Here is a 15,159-nt window from a genome sequence, read left to right as displayed (position 1 = left end):
ACCACCCTCACAATGAAAAATTTCTTCCTAATATCTAATCTAAATCTATCCCCATACATAATGAATTTATGTTCATTAGGTCTGGAATGACAACTGATTTAATTTTTATAAAATCTAGGTGAAGGGCTTCTCTTTCATCACAATCACAAGACATAAAACAGATGTAGCAACATGGCAGAACATGGCCTACCAACAGCAAAAGTATGTTCTTTAGGGTCAAGCATGTACTCCCTCCTGAGATACCAGATGTAAGAGAAATAAGTAGCAGAACCATTCCAACCGTTACCTGAGTAGATGAAGTGGAGGATGTCCAGCAGACAAGAGCAGAAGACAGAGTCCTTCACCAACACCCTCACAGGTGGGACACAGCGGGGGATGCCATGAGGCAGTGGGAGGACGGCATCCTCCATCTCCACGGTGAAGAGGCTCTGTGCCGTGCACAGGATGGAGGCATCGCGGATGTCGGCAGGGCTCTTCACCTTGAACAGCAACATGAAGAGGTGGCTCACGGCACACAGGATGACCTTGTGAGCCTCCACCACCGTGCTGAGGTCCTCGGCGTAAAATGCCACATCCGCGCACTGGCAGCAGCACAGCAGGTTGTGCAGGTCGGTGTCGTAGTGAGAGGCTTCGCCCTTTAAGATTGGCATTTTTTCTGCGAAAGATAACAAGTTAGGCTGTAGAACTGAAGCAAGTATTAAACGTGGGACAACTCTATCCTCAGACACCTGACCAAATGAAGGACAATTTTTGAAGAAAGTATTCAACAAGAAATTTTCTTATCTGCTGTTTCAATATGTTCAGTAAAATACTGTAAAAAATTAAATACTTATCGTAATAAAATAAGAAATACAATAAATAGTTTAGTAGAAAGTGTCCACCCCTTTATGAAACCTCTTTAGTCACTTAATGTTTGAAAGAAACCTTGCCTGTGAATCCCAAACCTAAAAGATCTGAGCAAATTTCTAGTACGTGTGAGAAGAGACAACTATAGAGGCAAGTACTTGTCAGTAATTCTTTCACTGAACAAGTGCATCAGATGCTCAGAAATCATGTTCAGGGGCATACACCTCTCCCTTGTTACATTTGCAGCAAATAAAAATATTACTTGATGATATTACAGAATAATAAAGCACGATGTAATGACTTTCTTTTATAATTTGTCTGTAAAGCTTTTATACAAAGGTTTTATTAATTTACCTTTGCATTGTTTCATCAAATACACCAGAAAACCACTATTGCCAAAAATAAATTAGAATTTCATTGCAATGTTACACATTGCTACACAATTCTCCCCAAATTAATTAAACCATCACTAAAAGATGATGCAACTAGAGCAATACAACCAGAAGAGCCAATGATCACTACCAGAGTTCATGGTAATGACTACAAAATGTTAATTGCGCTGGAACACGACACACATAACAAATGGCACTTGAGACATCAGTGAGCACCTGGCTGTTCGAGCTGAGGTGGTTGAACTCGGTGGCACTTCTGCGTCTTTCTCCTTTTCTTCATTTTTTCAGATGACTTCTGATTCAAACGTTGGATCATAAAATATTCCAGCTAAAACAAAAAGTATTTTTAAAAAACCGCAGAGTCCCAACACACCTTTACCAGCAGAAGGTATCAAATGCAACTGGAATGACCACAATTTAAAAGGCTATTTATTCAAATAATGGTGGTTAATTTTCTCGTATTTAATCTTCCCAGAAATGACAGGCACAAAGATATTCAATTTACCAACTTCTGCAGGTGCTAATTACAGAATTACAGAAAAGATTAAAACTTGATGGATAACCATCAGGTGCAAGCAATGGAAATAACAAAACCATACATGAGCTTTTCATCTTGCAGCTAAACACCACCACCACACCATGGTACCATGTCCTACTGCAATAAAAATGTACCTGTGGGGAAAGTATCCATTTTATAGGAACAAAGGGGCAAAAAGTGTGGTTCAGTTTGAGTTAACGCATGTCTTCAGTGCTTTTATTGCCCAAGGTATTACTGTAGCACATATTGTGCTCTCTAAAAACTAGAAAAAATACTCTGGCTAGACCTGATGTTGAGTGGACTCCTCATTTTTAACTGGGAATGAAGTGAGATAATAAAAATTGTGCAACTGCACCCACACACCAGGGACAACAACTGCACAGACCATGTGAAATTACTGTGCCAAAAGAATGACTTTTTTTTTGTTTTTTGTTGAAGCCTAAATGTCACTGGGAAAGTAACCAAAATGTTCAAAAAAAGGCTGAGTTTAAAACACCTCATAAAACTGAAAATGAAATATCAGTGTGAAATAATTTTGCAGAGAAGACAAATAAATCTGAAAGGCTGCATTTCGAAACTGCTCAGTGGGCTTCCCTGCCTTCAGCAAAGTGGGAAAAGAACAAGGTTATTAGAAGTGGGACATTTTAACAAGTTTCTCAGCTTCTGCCTCGTTCAGTGATTGCAAACTGCATCAAGACTGTGAACTGAGCGATCACAAGAATTTGCTAAAAAAATCTGTCAATTCAACAGTCTTACCATTCTCACTTTGTAAGAAGAACAGCTATGAGAGTTTGAGCACTTAAAATTAAAAATATCAGAATATTATGGAATAATTCAGCTTGGGAGGGACCCTGTGGAGGTTACACACTCAGGGCATCTCTCAACCCAGGGATGTCTCACTCACCACTCCTCCAAAGTACTTCTGTATGTAGAAGTCATTAAGAGTGTGCAGTTCCAGGTACGTGGCTCTGAGGTCCTTGGCCAGCTGGACTCCCTCGGAGGTAGTGACACAGCTCCTCCTGTCCAATGTGCACAAGGGGCAGGTGCAAGGCACTCCTGGGGTGAAAAATCAAGCAAAAAAAAAGCCTTTTCTGTCAAACAATCCACAATACTTACCTTCCTAAATAACTGTAAAGATGTGTTATTTAGAATAGAACAAAAAGAGAAACGGAAAGAGTCGCTTTATGGTACGAGGTCTATAATTACTGCAAAAAAATGAACTTCTTAGCAATGAGTTCAAAATATTAGCTGCTATACAAAGTCCAGTGTACATTACACTAGCATTATTTTACATTTTAATTTTCTAAGCGGAAAAGTTAAGCAGGACTTCCAGAAGTCAGATGTGGCTTAAGGCCTTGGTATCCTTATACACACGGGTGTCGTACTAGACTGCAGGTGTTACCATTCATTAATGTCACCCTTAAATTTAATTATTGTGGGCTGTCTGTGCAAGAAACATGCACAGTAATGGAAGGAGAAAATTTCCACTGTAGTCACAGATGCTGCAGGCATGTAGGTACTGCAAAATGGGATTTAATTACAAATATTTTACATTAAAAAAAAATTATGCCAAAACAAGTATTTTGAAGATTATGACAATTAACTGATAAAAATCTGTTTTCACCTAATATAATTTATATGCAATCACCCTGACTCAACTTTGCTTAATGCCAGTAAGAACTTGACGGCTGTGGATGTGCTTTAAATGTGCCATGAATGCTCTGCATCACCTTCCTCTGCTCAGACTTACGGAAAACATGGAATAACACAGGTTTGGTTTTTTTTTTCCTATTGTGAGCACCATATGACACTACAGAGGATTAAGATCTTAGTAACTGGTGTGAACAAACTGCTGTGTTCACACATACATCCTGGAAACAAAAGGGCTCTGTGTGTGCACAGTGGTCTGCTCTGGCAGGTCCCACAGTGAAACTGCAGCGGGAGAGCCTGGCTTCTCCCACGGACACGTTATTGAGGGAGGAATACAGGAACAAAAAGTGGAAAAGAAAAATGCCAGTAGTGGAGTCACTTGGATGGTATCATGTGCTTAAATAAAAAGTGTAAGAAGAGGTGTTGGGGCAGGCAAACAGTCGCCTAGTGAGATCTTGGCTTTAGAATGGCAGATTTATTACCCCTATATAAATCAGAGCACAAACACATTTGATCATCATCAGTGAATTACTAAAAGGAAGGAAATAAAGACTTAACTGTTATAGAGTTCTTTAACAGTCCTTTCTCAATCGCTGAGCAAAAAGATACATAAGTAGACCCTGGCAAAACTGAGCATTACATCCAGAGAAGACACAGTTCATATAGCTTATAGATTATAAAATAAATGTCTGCATCTACATCCATTGTGTCCCTTACTCACAGCAGGAGGGATGCTCAGAAACACTTGTCTTGGACAAACTCACAAAGTAAAATCCAACTCCCAAGCTCAAATTTTCCATTCTTTGTATTAGAAAAATTAAAATTATGAAAATCCGGCGCCATGACTAAAGAGACCACATGGATATCAAGAAAAGTACAATGCAAAAGACTTGGAAATACAAAATAAAGTCTGTGAGTCCACTGGGTCCTTCAACAGTTGTGTGACTTGCATACTGATTAGACATCAACCACGACGTTGTGCTGGGCAAATACACAGTGTAAAATTGATCTGCATCACTCTCAGAGAAACAACTGATCAGCCTGGACAAGACACTGTGTGAACACACTAGCTATACCATAGCACAGCTGTACCATAGCTACAGCAGAGCTACCCCATAGCTATAGCTATTCCTAGATAATTCTGAGGATTTTCCCATCCCCTCTCCCATGGTTGCACTGGTAAGTGGATGGATGGATAATTCCATCAGTGGATGGACTGATACAAGATATTTTATACCGGAGACATGACCCGAGAGAACCCATAACCACAGGGTTCATCTCATACACTCAGATGTACGCTGCTTAATCCGAAGCACTGGATTTCCCCCCATGTGCGGTGACTCCACAAGAAGATCTGTTGCAGAGGTCAAAGCAGGACAGGACACCTTTCATCACCAGGGTTAATTAAGCGTAATGCTCTTGCCAGTACACCAGAACCATAATACATGCACATATTAGCATCATCCTGACAGATTGTTTCTGTTAACAACTTGGAAAAATAATCAGCTTCTGCTGAAATTACAGCATCTCTAACCTCCAAGTGTGATTTTAAATGTTGCTACAGGAGGCTGCATACATACCGTTTTTTCTTGCACCGACAGCAGAAATTATTACTGGAACTGAAGAGTGGTTTAAGGTTTTTTTTATCATTGGGGCATAAGTGTCCTTAAGTTCTTGAAATGAAGTCTTGTCATTGACAGAGTATTTAATCACAACAATATCAGCTCCTCCGATGAGACTGCGAGAGGTGTACCAGTCGCTGTCAAATATATCCTAAACAGAAAAAACACCGATCAATAATCTCCTGTCTGTAAAGGAAAAGGTGAACTATTCAAGAGTTCTAAAACAAAACCTTACAAAAGTATTCTTAACTTAATCTCTTATCTGAAGATGTGAAACAAAGAGCAGAATTCATGCTCTGTAATTTCCTTTTTTGAAGAACAAGTTGTTCACTATAATAAACAATAAATCTTTTTTATGAATCCAGGAATTCTTCAGGAAGAAATGAAAATAGGGTTTATCTAGGAATATATTTTGCAGGAAGAAACTTTACTGGTTTAATTACTTAACCTTCAAATGCTTTTATTAACAAAATACAAGCAGCTCCCGTGGTAGAGGTCTGCAGCAATGCATACAAAACCATTTATCACAGCATTTTAGGGAAAGGGTTACACAGAACGATACCATGCCCCTATGATATTTTAAATACAAGTTTTATCAGTTGGGTGTGATGTTTATCTGCTTCACAAGAGCTTCCATGTAGCTTTAATGAGTGTTAATGTCTTCAGGATAAGGACTTTAATCACATAACTAAAATTTACTTTTTCACTTCATATTCAATTTGTCATTGTTCTGTGCTTTACACTCTAAAATGATTTTGTACCCTGTTAATATATACAACTGTGCTGTAACCACATGTAATATACAGTTATTACTTGTATATTTGTCATGAGAACCATAATTCCACAATTTCTGCTTTACCTGAAAGTAGCTCACAAATACCAGCGAAAGCCATAGCCTTGTACATATGCTCAACCGAAAGAAGAAGTGACAAAAGGGACCCAAAATTTGGGCTGGGGACAGTCAATGTGATATTTGAAGAACATGTCACAGAAATAGAAGCATTACAGATGGTAACCAGAGAAATATACAATATAATATTTTCGACAACTTCAGGAGAGTCATTGTTTCAAATCCGTGGTGAAGTGGCTGCAATGCTCTTAAGTACAAGAGGTGCCATGAACTTGACGGAAATGTGTCAGCTGGCAAGTATTCTCCTAGACTGCCAGTGCACGTCATACCCAATTTAGGTCTTATCTTTGCAAATAAATAAACTTAAACTATAATACATATTCCCTTTAATTCATTTAATAGGTGTTCTTGTTCTCTAGTAAGAAAACCACAGAAAATTAACAAATCATCAAGAACACCTATTCAATGATTCACCAAGTTCACAAGAGCTTTAAGGGCACTGCTCTTGGTATTTGTTTAGCACCTGTAGCAGTAAGACTACCAGCTATAATGCTTTGAGACAGCTGGCTAGAAGGGCATTTACAGAACCTCATCACAGAGGCAAAAAGTGAGAATTTTCAAGCTTTTCAGCTTTAGTATGTTTTAGCTGATGAAGATCTCAAAACTGAATTTTTAGTAGGGTTGTATATATTTACCACAACAAAGACTTAAGAGAAAAATACAACAGAACACAAAATATAATATGGAATATATATTATAATATAATATAGTGTTTCTACACTGGCAGACAGAAAGTGTCTAGCTGCCTGTCTCCAAGCTCAGCCCTGGTTTGCACATGCCCTTGTCTATGAGCTCCATGATAACGAGCAGTATCACCACGGAGGTTGAAGGCACAGGTCCGCAAAAACACAAGAACTCTGACATGAGTTTAAGCATTAATAATAAAAAATATTTATCGAAACTTTTAGCAGAATGCAATAGGTATTTTTTTTACGTGTTGTAATATGTACATAGTTTGTAGCTCACGCCACTTAACAAGAGAGCTAAATGTCTAATGCATTACGACACCATTTCATGTTACAAAACAGAAAGATTTTAGGAAGATTTTGGTGAATATGAACACTGCCATGCCCAAGGAAAGGACCAACTCTGACCCTTGCCCTGATTTTCAGGATAAACCCAGTCCTGACCCACAGCAGATCACAGGGCTCCTAAATACCTAGATGTTCATCCCGACACCAGTCCCACCAGCAGCAGAGCACAGAACACCAGGTACCTGCTACACACTCTGCTCTGGCCCCAGCCCTCATCCTGGCTCTCCAAGGAGAGTATTGTCTGGTAAACCAGCAGCCTGGAAGACCCTCTGAGCCCTAACCCCAACCAAGTGTCAGCTCTAATGCTCTTCTCGTTGATGGGGATCGCTTAAAAGTCAATATTCTAGAGAAAAAAACATACAGAATATTTATTTTCTAACGAAAATAATGCTAGTAAGGAAAAGAGTTGTATTTTGGAAAACAACCACAAAAATAAATCATGGCCATGATGTCATATGACCCCCTACCCTTTTTGTACTCAGCTCAACTTGCCATATTTCTGTCTCTGCAGGTGTGGGGACACCTAGCAAAAACCTCACTGAAAACAGCCACACAGGCATGCAAATACACCTCTTGGTTTAACTATTAGTGGAAAGAAATCCTATGGGGACATGGTGCAGGCTGTAACATCCTCCCAGATCCGTGTGGCTGCCCGTTGCAGCAGGTTTGCAGAGAGGTCTGTGCTTTCCATCACTGCCCTGCGCCACCACTCTGTGTCTCTGCTCATCCTATCAAGAAGGATTTTACCAAAGTTTATAGAGTTCTGGTGGGGATGGACCCCACTTTCCCGAGGCATGAGCCAGCCAGAGATGCATCAAGAACAGAAAAATGCAGAATGCACCAACCAATGCCTCTGATTTAACACCCCAAAAGCCCATTCTTGACAATGGATGTTACGCTTGAAAACACAGAAGAGAAATACATGGTCCAAGAGGTCTTGTTGTAATTATTTTCATTTTGTATCAGCGTAGCAGAGCTGCCTTGTGCTGGGAAAATCCTCCAAAACATCTCTTGACAATGAAGGGTTATTTACCCAAGGCATCACGGGGACAAAGCATCTGGAGCCTTGGCTAGGTTAAGCGAATTAAATTGATTATCACTTTTTGGGAAGCTTTCATGCAAAAATGGCAGAGACAATTTCTTCAGATGATGAACAACAGTTCAGATTCAGGAATAACCTTAATTCCAGGCTTCAACTATGAAATTTATGTAGGAGCTATTCCTCATCATCCTTCCTGCTCTTGGCGCAGTCCATTTCTGAAGAGAGCCGTTGACAAAAGGAAGAAGTAGCTGCATAACTAAGGCTACTATAATATGATCTTATTCATTGTAATTATGTTTCTGGCGCTATTCCTCTCAGGAATTCTTAGGGAAAAAAGCTTCATTCTTTCCTTGCATATCTCCATCATACATGTCTCATAATAGATTCTTTCCATTAGTAAACCATACTTCTCAAGTACTAACTTTGAAAGTAAAGCCTTCAGAGGCAATTAAGACATGATTTTCCTACAAAACCACACGACCCCTCAAGAGGACAATACTTGCTTTGTTAAAAATAATTTATGGATGCCTTTATGGAATAGCAGTGAAACCCACTGTGCCCTTGAAATGCCCACACTCTTCCTAAGAGCTGCTTGTAAACGTCCCCATGTCCACATAGCCCAGTCTGTGATCTGGGGCAGCACGGCAGCAAACACTCTTTGGGGGGACAAGGGAGCCTGGCCACCCCCGAGGACCATTCCCCAGGGATTTCCCTGTGACCCAAAAGGGTTGCACTGGAAATATTGGAAAGTTCATCTCTCTCTAGGATCCATTTACAGAACCTTCTTCCCAGCAATGCTTTCCACACCACACACTTCAGTCTTCCCTATTTTTCCAAGTTTTCTCTGCAATTTCTAATCAGCCAGGTACACAGCAGAAAAAAAAAATATTGGTGTACTCTTCATAACTTACTAGACCTCTGAACTTACTCAGCGAAGCAACATGCAGCATCAGAAGGAAGTATCCTCTTCAGAAATCGAGGGAATTCAGACCACAACCCTGGTACACCACTTTGGTTTTTCACTTGAGGCTTTCCAAAACAGCTTTAACTGGTTGAGCTCACCCAGAAACAAAATTATTGAAGGCTAGCTTTGTCCTGTGTTGTCCTCTCACTAAGTAATTTAATAATATTTGTAAAAAGCATAAAGAACACGGTCGGGAAAACAATTTACTGGGATGGGATCACTTGTTGTACACTGCCAGCTTCAGACAGCCAAGGTTAAAAATGAGAAAGAATGATACATGAGACAAGGAAAAGTTGCAAGCTATGGTTTTGTACTGAAGCAGTAATATGGCTAGATTTCCAAAAGTAATAAATAAAAATTAAAAATGGATCAGATTCCCTTACCTTCAAACATGTTAAGGGCTGGCCAGCCTAGCCAGCACAAGGATGCTGCTGCAGGGAAAAACCCAGATGACTATACCATGGATAATACCATGGAGACAAGAGACCTCACTGGGTTCAAGGAACTACTACTGCTGGTGGAATTAAAAAAAAAAAAAAAAAAAGGCACACAGAAAAACCAGAAATGACTCATGGAAAGAGACTGCTGAATGGGAAAATTTTTTGAAAATTTGAAAAGAAAAACAAAAGGTGGCTCACAGAGATAAAAAATTAAAAAGGACAGCAAGACCCCTACAGCCCAGCACCAAAACATACTCATCTCCTTACAGTACTGCTCCAATCAAGAAAAAAAAGACCAAGAGAGGTAATGCAGGCAGGGGACACTCAATGAAGTTTCCAGTCTGACTTTTCTTTTCCAGCATCATAATTAAATTAATCAAAACACAAATTATAGCTCCCATGTCATGCTTCTTTCTGAAGTTGAGGAAGATTCACTTGCCATCAGATACTACAAATTTTCCCTGCACTTCTTTTGCATTTCTCACTTGTATGTATGCAGAAGCACAACCAAATTCAGTGCAAATCACTGAAGTTGCAGACTACACACAAGCCAACAAAACAGCAACTCAGTTCCAAAGACTGTCACATCTGATATACTCAGGGTGCTAAATAAAGCAACTTCTTCCAAATAAAATCTTAAAATTCATGTTGAAAATTACTCCTTGTAAGTTACTAGCTTCCATACCGAGGTTTACCCCCTCCCAAAAATCAGAAAAACTCGGACATGCTAGCAGAACATGCTTTATGAGAGTGCAACTCAAGCATGCATTGGCAATCTCAAGAATGTCAGCCCACTTGTGTCCCTGTCCCTTGCACGTAGGAGATACGAGCATGCAGCTTTGCAAATATAATGCAGAACACAGCGGGCCACAACAATACACCCAGAAACTGACACACGCAGATCAACACAGCTTTAGAAATAGTGCTATTTTGCCCGCCGAGCTTGAAAAGTATGTTCTTCTGCTATCTACAATCCCATGTCATCTGTGTCAATGATAACATCCTCCCCAGCGTCAGCACTTCCATCATGCAAGCTGCATCTGCCACAGGAATAAAGCCTCTCATGATGTGCTGCTGCTGTTTTGCATGTTGCCAAATATTAATTTACTCTTTTGATTTTCTAAGCCAAGTAATACCAAATAATACAAGCACCTGCACCAGCAGTTAAAACATTTATGGAGCCGCTGTGTGAAAAGACAATGGAGTCAAGAGGAGGAGAGAGCAGGACAGCAGTGTCAAAGGAGGAGGAGCAGGCAACAGGAGGCAAGAGGAAGGAAATGAGGATAAGGCAAGAGGATGCCATGGGAGGCAAGAGGAGGAGGACGATGCACTAGGAGGCAATGGGAGAGAGCAGGAGGAAGAAAATGTAAGAAGGCCTAGGTGGAGGTCAGAGGAGCAAGAGGAGAAGGAAAAGGGAAAAGGCTGGCAGATGAAGAAAAGAGGAGGAGAAGGAGGCAAGAGGTGGGATCAAGAGGCTGCAGAAGGATTCAGAGGAGGAGAAGGGAAAAGCAAGGGGAGGCAAGAGATGGAGGAGAAAAGAGGAGGCAAGAGGTGGAGGAGGAAAAACCAAAGGCAAGAGGAGGATACGGCAGGACAGAGAAGGGCAAGGAGGAGAGAAGGGGAGGCAAGCAAAAGAGGAGAGAACAGGACGGCAGGTGAGGTAAGAGAAGGGCACAGGAGGAGAAAAGAGGAGGTGAGAGGAGAAGAGAGTAGAACACAGGAGACAAAAGAAGGAGGAGGCAACAGGGGGCAAGACCAAGTGAGATGGAAGGAAAAACCAGGCTGCAAGAGGAGGCAACTGAAGGCAAGAAGAGGAGGAGGCAATGGGAGGCAAGAGGAGATGGAGGAGTAAAATGAAGAGGATGTAAGAGGGGGTGTAAGGAGGAAGAGGAATAGGAGGATGAGAAGGAAAAGGCAAGAGGAAGAGGAGAAGGAGGCAACAGGATGGAAGAGATGGAACATCAGAGTTCAACCAAAGACACCTGGGCTGTTGACCTCTCCCACAGACTCAGAGAGTAAAGCAGCGTCCTGGGCTCACAAACACACATGCTGCAACAGATCAAAACACGAGCAAACTCACCCCATACCACAACCTATTCTACAAAATGGTCCCCCCATGCACTGGGGAGCTCTACTTGGTAACTTTCCATCCACGCTACTTCTCCAGGCTGACAGCTGGAGGGAAACACGTAGAGGACAGGAGCAGTTAGGGACCCTTGAGTTTGCAGAATCACAGCTATGAGTGCACTCAGCTACCAAGTTTATGTCTAGGACTGGCTTGTCTCAATCATACAGATTCAATCTAGACAAGATACAAATCTCAGGTAAAATGCAAATCCGCCTTTAAGTTATGCTCCAAAGATAGGGATGGAAATACTGCAAGGCCACCATATCACCACGTCTATGTTTCAGTAATGTGCAACAAAAAACCCTTTCTGTGAATAATGTAATGTATTAACAATTACCCTCCTTGAGGAAACGTCAGTCAACATCTCAAATTGTCACATACCATTTCCACATATTGTAATATACCATTGGATGGGGCTTTGGGCAACCTGGTCTAGTGGAAGGTGTCCCTGCCCATGGCAGGGGGTGCAACTCGATGATCTTTAAGGTCTCTTCCAACGCAAACCATTCTGTGATTCTATGACTTCCCCAGGCCACCGGAGGAACATTCCTGCAAGGACCACTGTGACATAGCAAATCTCCAGCATCCAGGCTATGGGAAACAATCCGGTTCTGCCTAACCGTAGTGAGGAGACAGCTTCACTTAGAAGAAATAACCTCCTGCAGAGTCCAGCCGAGCCATCTGAGATGTCTGCTACTAAGCAAAAAAAAGCCAGTTGTTCCTCATCATTCCCAGTAATAAATCTCCCGCCTCCTTTAGCTGAGAAAGGAAAAAAACCACATGCCCCAGAAACATCATGCTGCAGACAATAACAAGCAAGTTTTTCAAGGGCAAAAAATGACAAGGTCTCCAGAACTGAAGAACCTTGTTTTGCAGAAGAGCAAATGCAAACATTCGCACGCATTTGCAACATTGCATTTGCAAACATGAACAGAATCTCCAGTCCAGGTCCTTTCTTCTGCCCTTCTCCAGCTCTCCCTTCCTTCCTGCCTCCCTTACCAGCTTCCAATCCTCTGAAACACCCTTTTAAGCCCTACAGCCTTAATTTATATTCAGGAACTTGTACCCGTTGCTGCACTCCAATGCCTCCAGCGCTCGGCATGTGCAGGTCACATGCAGCTCCAGAGACTGAAAACAAGATTCCCCAGCCCATCTGAACTGGGGTCTGTAAGCACCACTGCAAAAAAAAATAATCTTCAGAAATAGAGATCAGATTGATAGCTAAACTGGATCGTTCAGTTTTAAGATTGCAAACTTCTAATCATGTGTTTCTGGAACAGCCAGGACTCCTCCAGATCCCAAAAAGAAGTTTCCCTGCAAAAATCAACCTCAGGATAGAATTATGGAGCTGAAACTGATTATTGTTTTAATTTCTAAAATCTGCTAAGCTTAATTTTTTTAAGGCTACTAAGTAGTCATTAAATATGTTTTAATTTAATTATTAGTATCATTTCTTACACAATCATTGATCCGCTCATACTCATAACTAAGTTATCTCTGTTACTAACAATAGTTCTGGCAACCTGGAACAGTGCCAAAATCCTTTTTATTTACCTTCCAATAAAGGAATTTATGTTAAGATGTGATTATTCACTGTAACAGAAGTAAAATAACTCCATATCGTGTATTTTGCAAGATATCAGATCTTATAACCCTGTCTTTTTCCAAAGCTGGAAAACTGACTGCCTTTTCATTTTTACAGGAAAAAAAAAACAACAAAGAGTTTTGATTTATTGTTGATAAATATTTGGAGAGAGTGCTTACAATGCAGTGTCACAAAAAAAGGAATTCTTGTTTACCTCTGGATTATGTTCAATAAAGTTTTCCCTCAACAGCACAGTTGAAAATACCACCTTTCTACAGAGAAGCAGGGCAGTGGCTTGTTAATGAGAAAATCTCTATAGCACCTTCGAGATTCTGCAGCATTTGCCTCGTGATGTTTTATATGCTTGTATGATTTGCAATAATTACGAATAAAATCCCATTTATCCCAAATTCAAAATTAGGATATATTTTCATTTGATTAAAACATCTTACACTGTTAAGTGCAGTTAAAAAGATTGAGACAGATCTCTTACCCACAGAGGAAAGTCGTGCACCACCAGCCTGACATTCCCAAACACGCATGCTTGGTACTTGGTGAAAATTGGGTTTCCAATGTGACTGACAGACAAGCTGCTGTTGATGTGGGAAATGAGAGCACTCCTCCCGAGATAGCTCCAGATCAGACAGGCCTGCTGGTTGTCCTCAGAAAAGCCATCTCTTTCGTTCCCAAAGGCTACAATATTAACCGACCTAAAATTAAAATAACAAAGACAAAGCTGGTTAAGACAATGCAGTGCAGGGATAAGGGGAGAAAAAATCCCCTTAAATCAAAACTAACAAATTAATCCCTCCAAATCCTCTCCCCTCATTAGATTTTAACAGCCGCTCCCCCCCTCTCCCTCCCCAAATCAACATCAAAACACGTACATGATCTCCAATCCAGCCGCAGGACGAGACCAAAGCGAAAAATAAACCTAGAAACGCCACTCGCATTACAAATCCCCAGCTAGCTCTGCGCTGCAATTGGTGGTGTCCGCGCTCAGAATCGCTGCAGCGACCTCTGGGGCTCCTGCTGCGTTCCTTCCTCTGTGGGCAGTCTGGGAGCTTGGCGTCGGACGCTGCGGTGATGGGCTGCAGACGCACGCTGAGATGCAGCAGTGGTACCAGAACCAGCAGCAGCAGTGGTTGCAGTCCCAGCAGTCCCAATACCACCAGTACCAGCAGTCCCAGAAGCAGCCTAGGCATCAGCGTCTGCGTTTCTCAGCGGCTGTGGGTGAGCTCGGGCGCCAGGCGAGTGACCGGCAGGTTGGTCACGGACATCGCATCTTGACGTCAGCAGGAGTGGGAGCAGAGCACGAGCTGACGTTGCTGCAGAGCCGACGCGGTGCAGCCGGGTCAGCGAAGGCAAACACACGCGCTGGAGCAGAGCAGCACCCGACCCTGCTCGAGGGGTATCTGCAGGGCTTCTGCTGCCTGCCTGCAGGAAAAGGACCAACATCATGGAGAGAGCACTGTGAAAATCCTATGTTAGGTATGTAAACCTTTTTGTTAGTTAAATAGTGTTTATTTTTCCCATATTAGGCTGCTAATTTCTGAAATGTCTTGTAGATTTTTTAGCATACATGTGATGTTTAAAGCACTGTTTTCATAAAGGGGAATTTCTAATTGTAGTAAAACACAAATACCTGAAACAAATCCATTCTAAAACGGCATGTTCTCTGTCAGATACCACCATACACATTAGAGTAAAAAAACAGAGTGAAAATACTGTAGGCACACTAAACGGTAAATAAACACTCTCTATTATGTGAACACGTGCTGCTGTTAATCCTGTGGCAAGAACTCATTCAACACAGTTCTTGATACGATTATCAACGGAATAATTAACAGACCTTTGCCTGCAACAGCCCATACTCTGAGCAAAGTCCTATTCTACTGTTGGCAAACATGGGAGATGACAACTGATGTAATTGCCAAAGCTTTATACCAATATTGTATTGCTTGGCCAGGCCAAAAATAATTTTTTACAATTTTAAAAATATTTTAAT

At 41.3% G+C, this 15,159-nt stretch overlaps 1 protein-coding gene across 1 annotated transcript; it reads right to left on the bottom strand.

The window, feature by feature from the left end:
- Positions 1-286: 286 nt before the first annotated feature.
- On the bottom strand, positions 287-14,040 carry LOC104470986 (rho-related BTB domain-containing protein 3-like; the record flags this gene model as incomplete). The annotated part of the gene is made up of 6 exons (XM_010086132.1): positions 14,033-14,040; positions 13,645-13,861; positions 5,007-5,199; positions 2,681-2,832; positions 1,455-1,566; positions 287-655 (listed from the first exon to the last, which is right to left on the bottom strand). Coding segments are annotated over exons 1-6 (1,051 nt in total), but the record flags the coding sequence as incomplete, so codon positions are not given.
- Between the last annotated feature and the right edge of the window lie 1,119 nt (positions 14,041-15,159).

Source organism: Pterocles gutturalis, unplaced genomic scaffold, assembly GCF_000699245.1.
Source record: "Pterocles gutturalis isolate BGI_N339 unplaced genomic scaffold, ASM69924v1 scaffold49380, whole genome shotgun sequence".
Taxonomy (NCBI): Eukaryota; Metazoa; Chordata; class Aves; order Pterocliformes; family Pteroclidae; genus Pterocles; species Pterocles gutturalis.
Note: the sequence above shows the minus strand (reverse complement) of the source record. Positions and strands in the feature narration are given on the sequence as shown.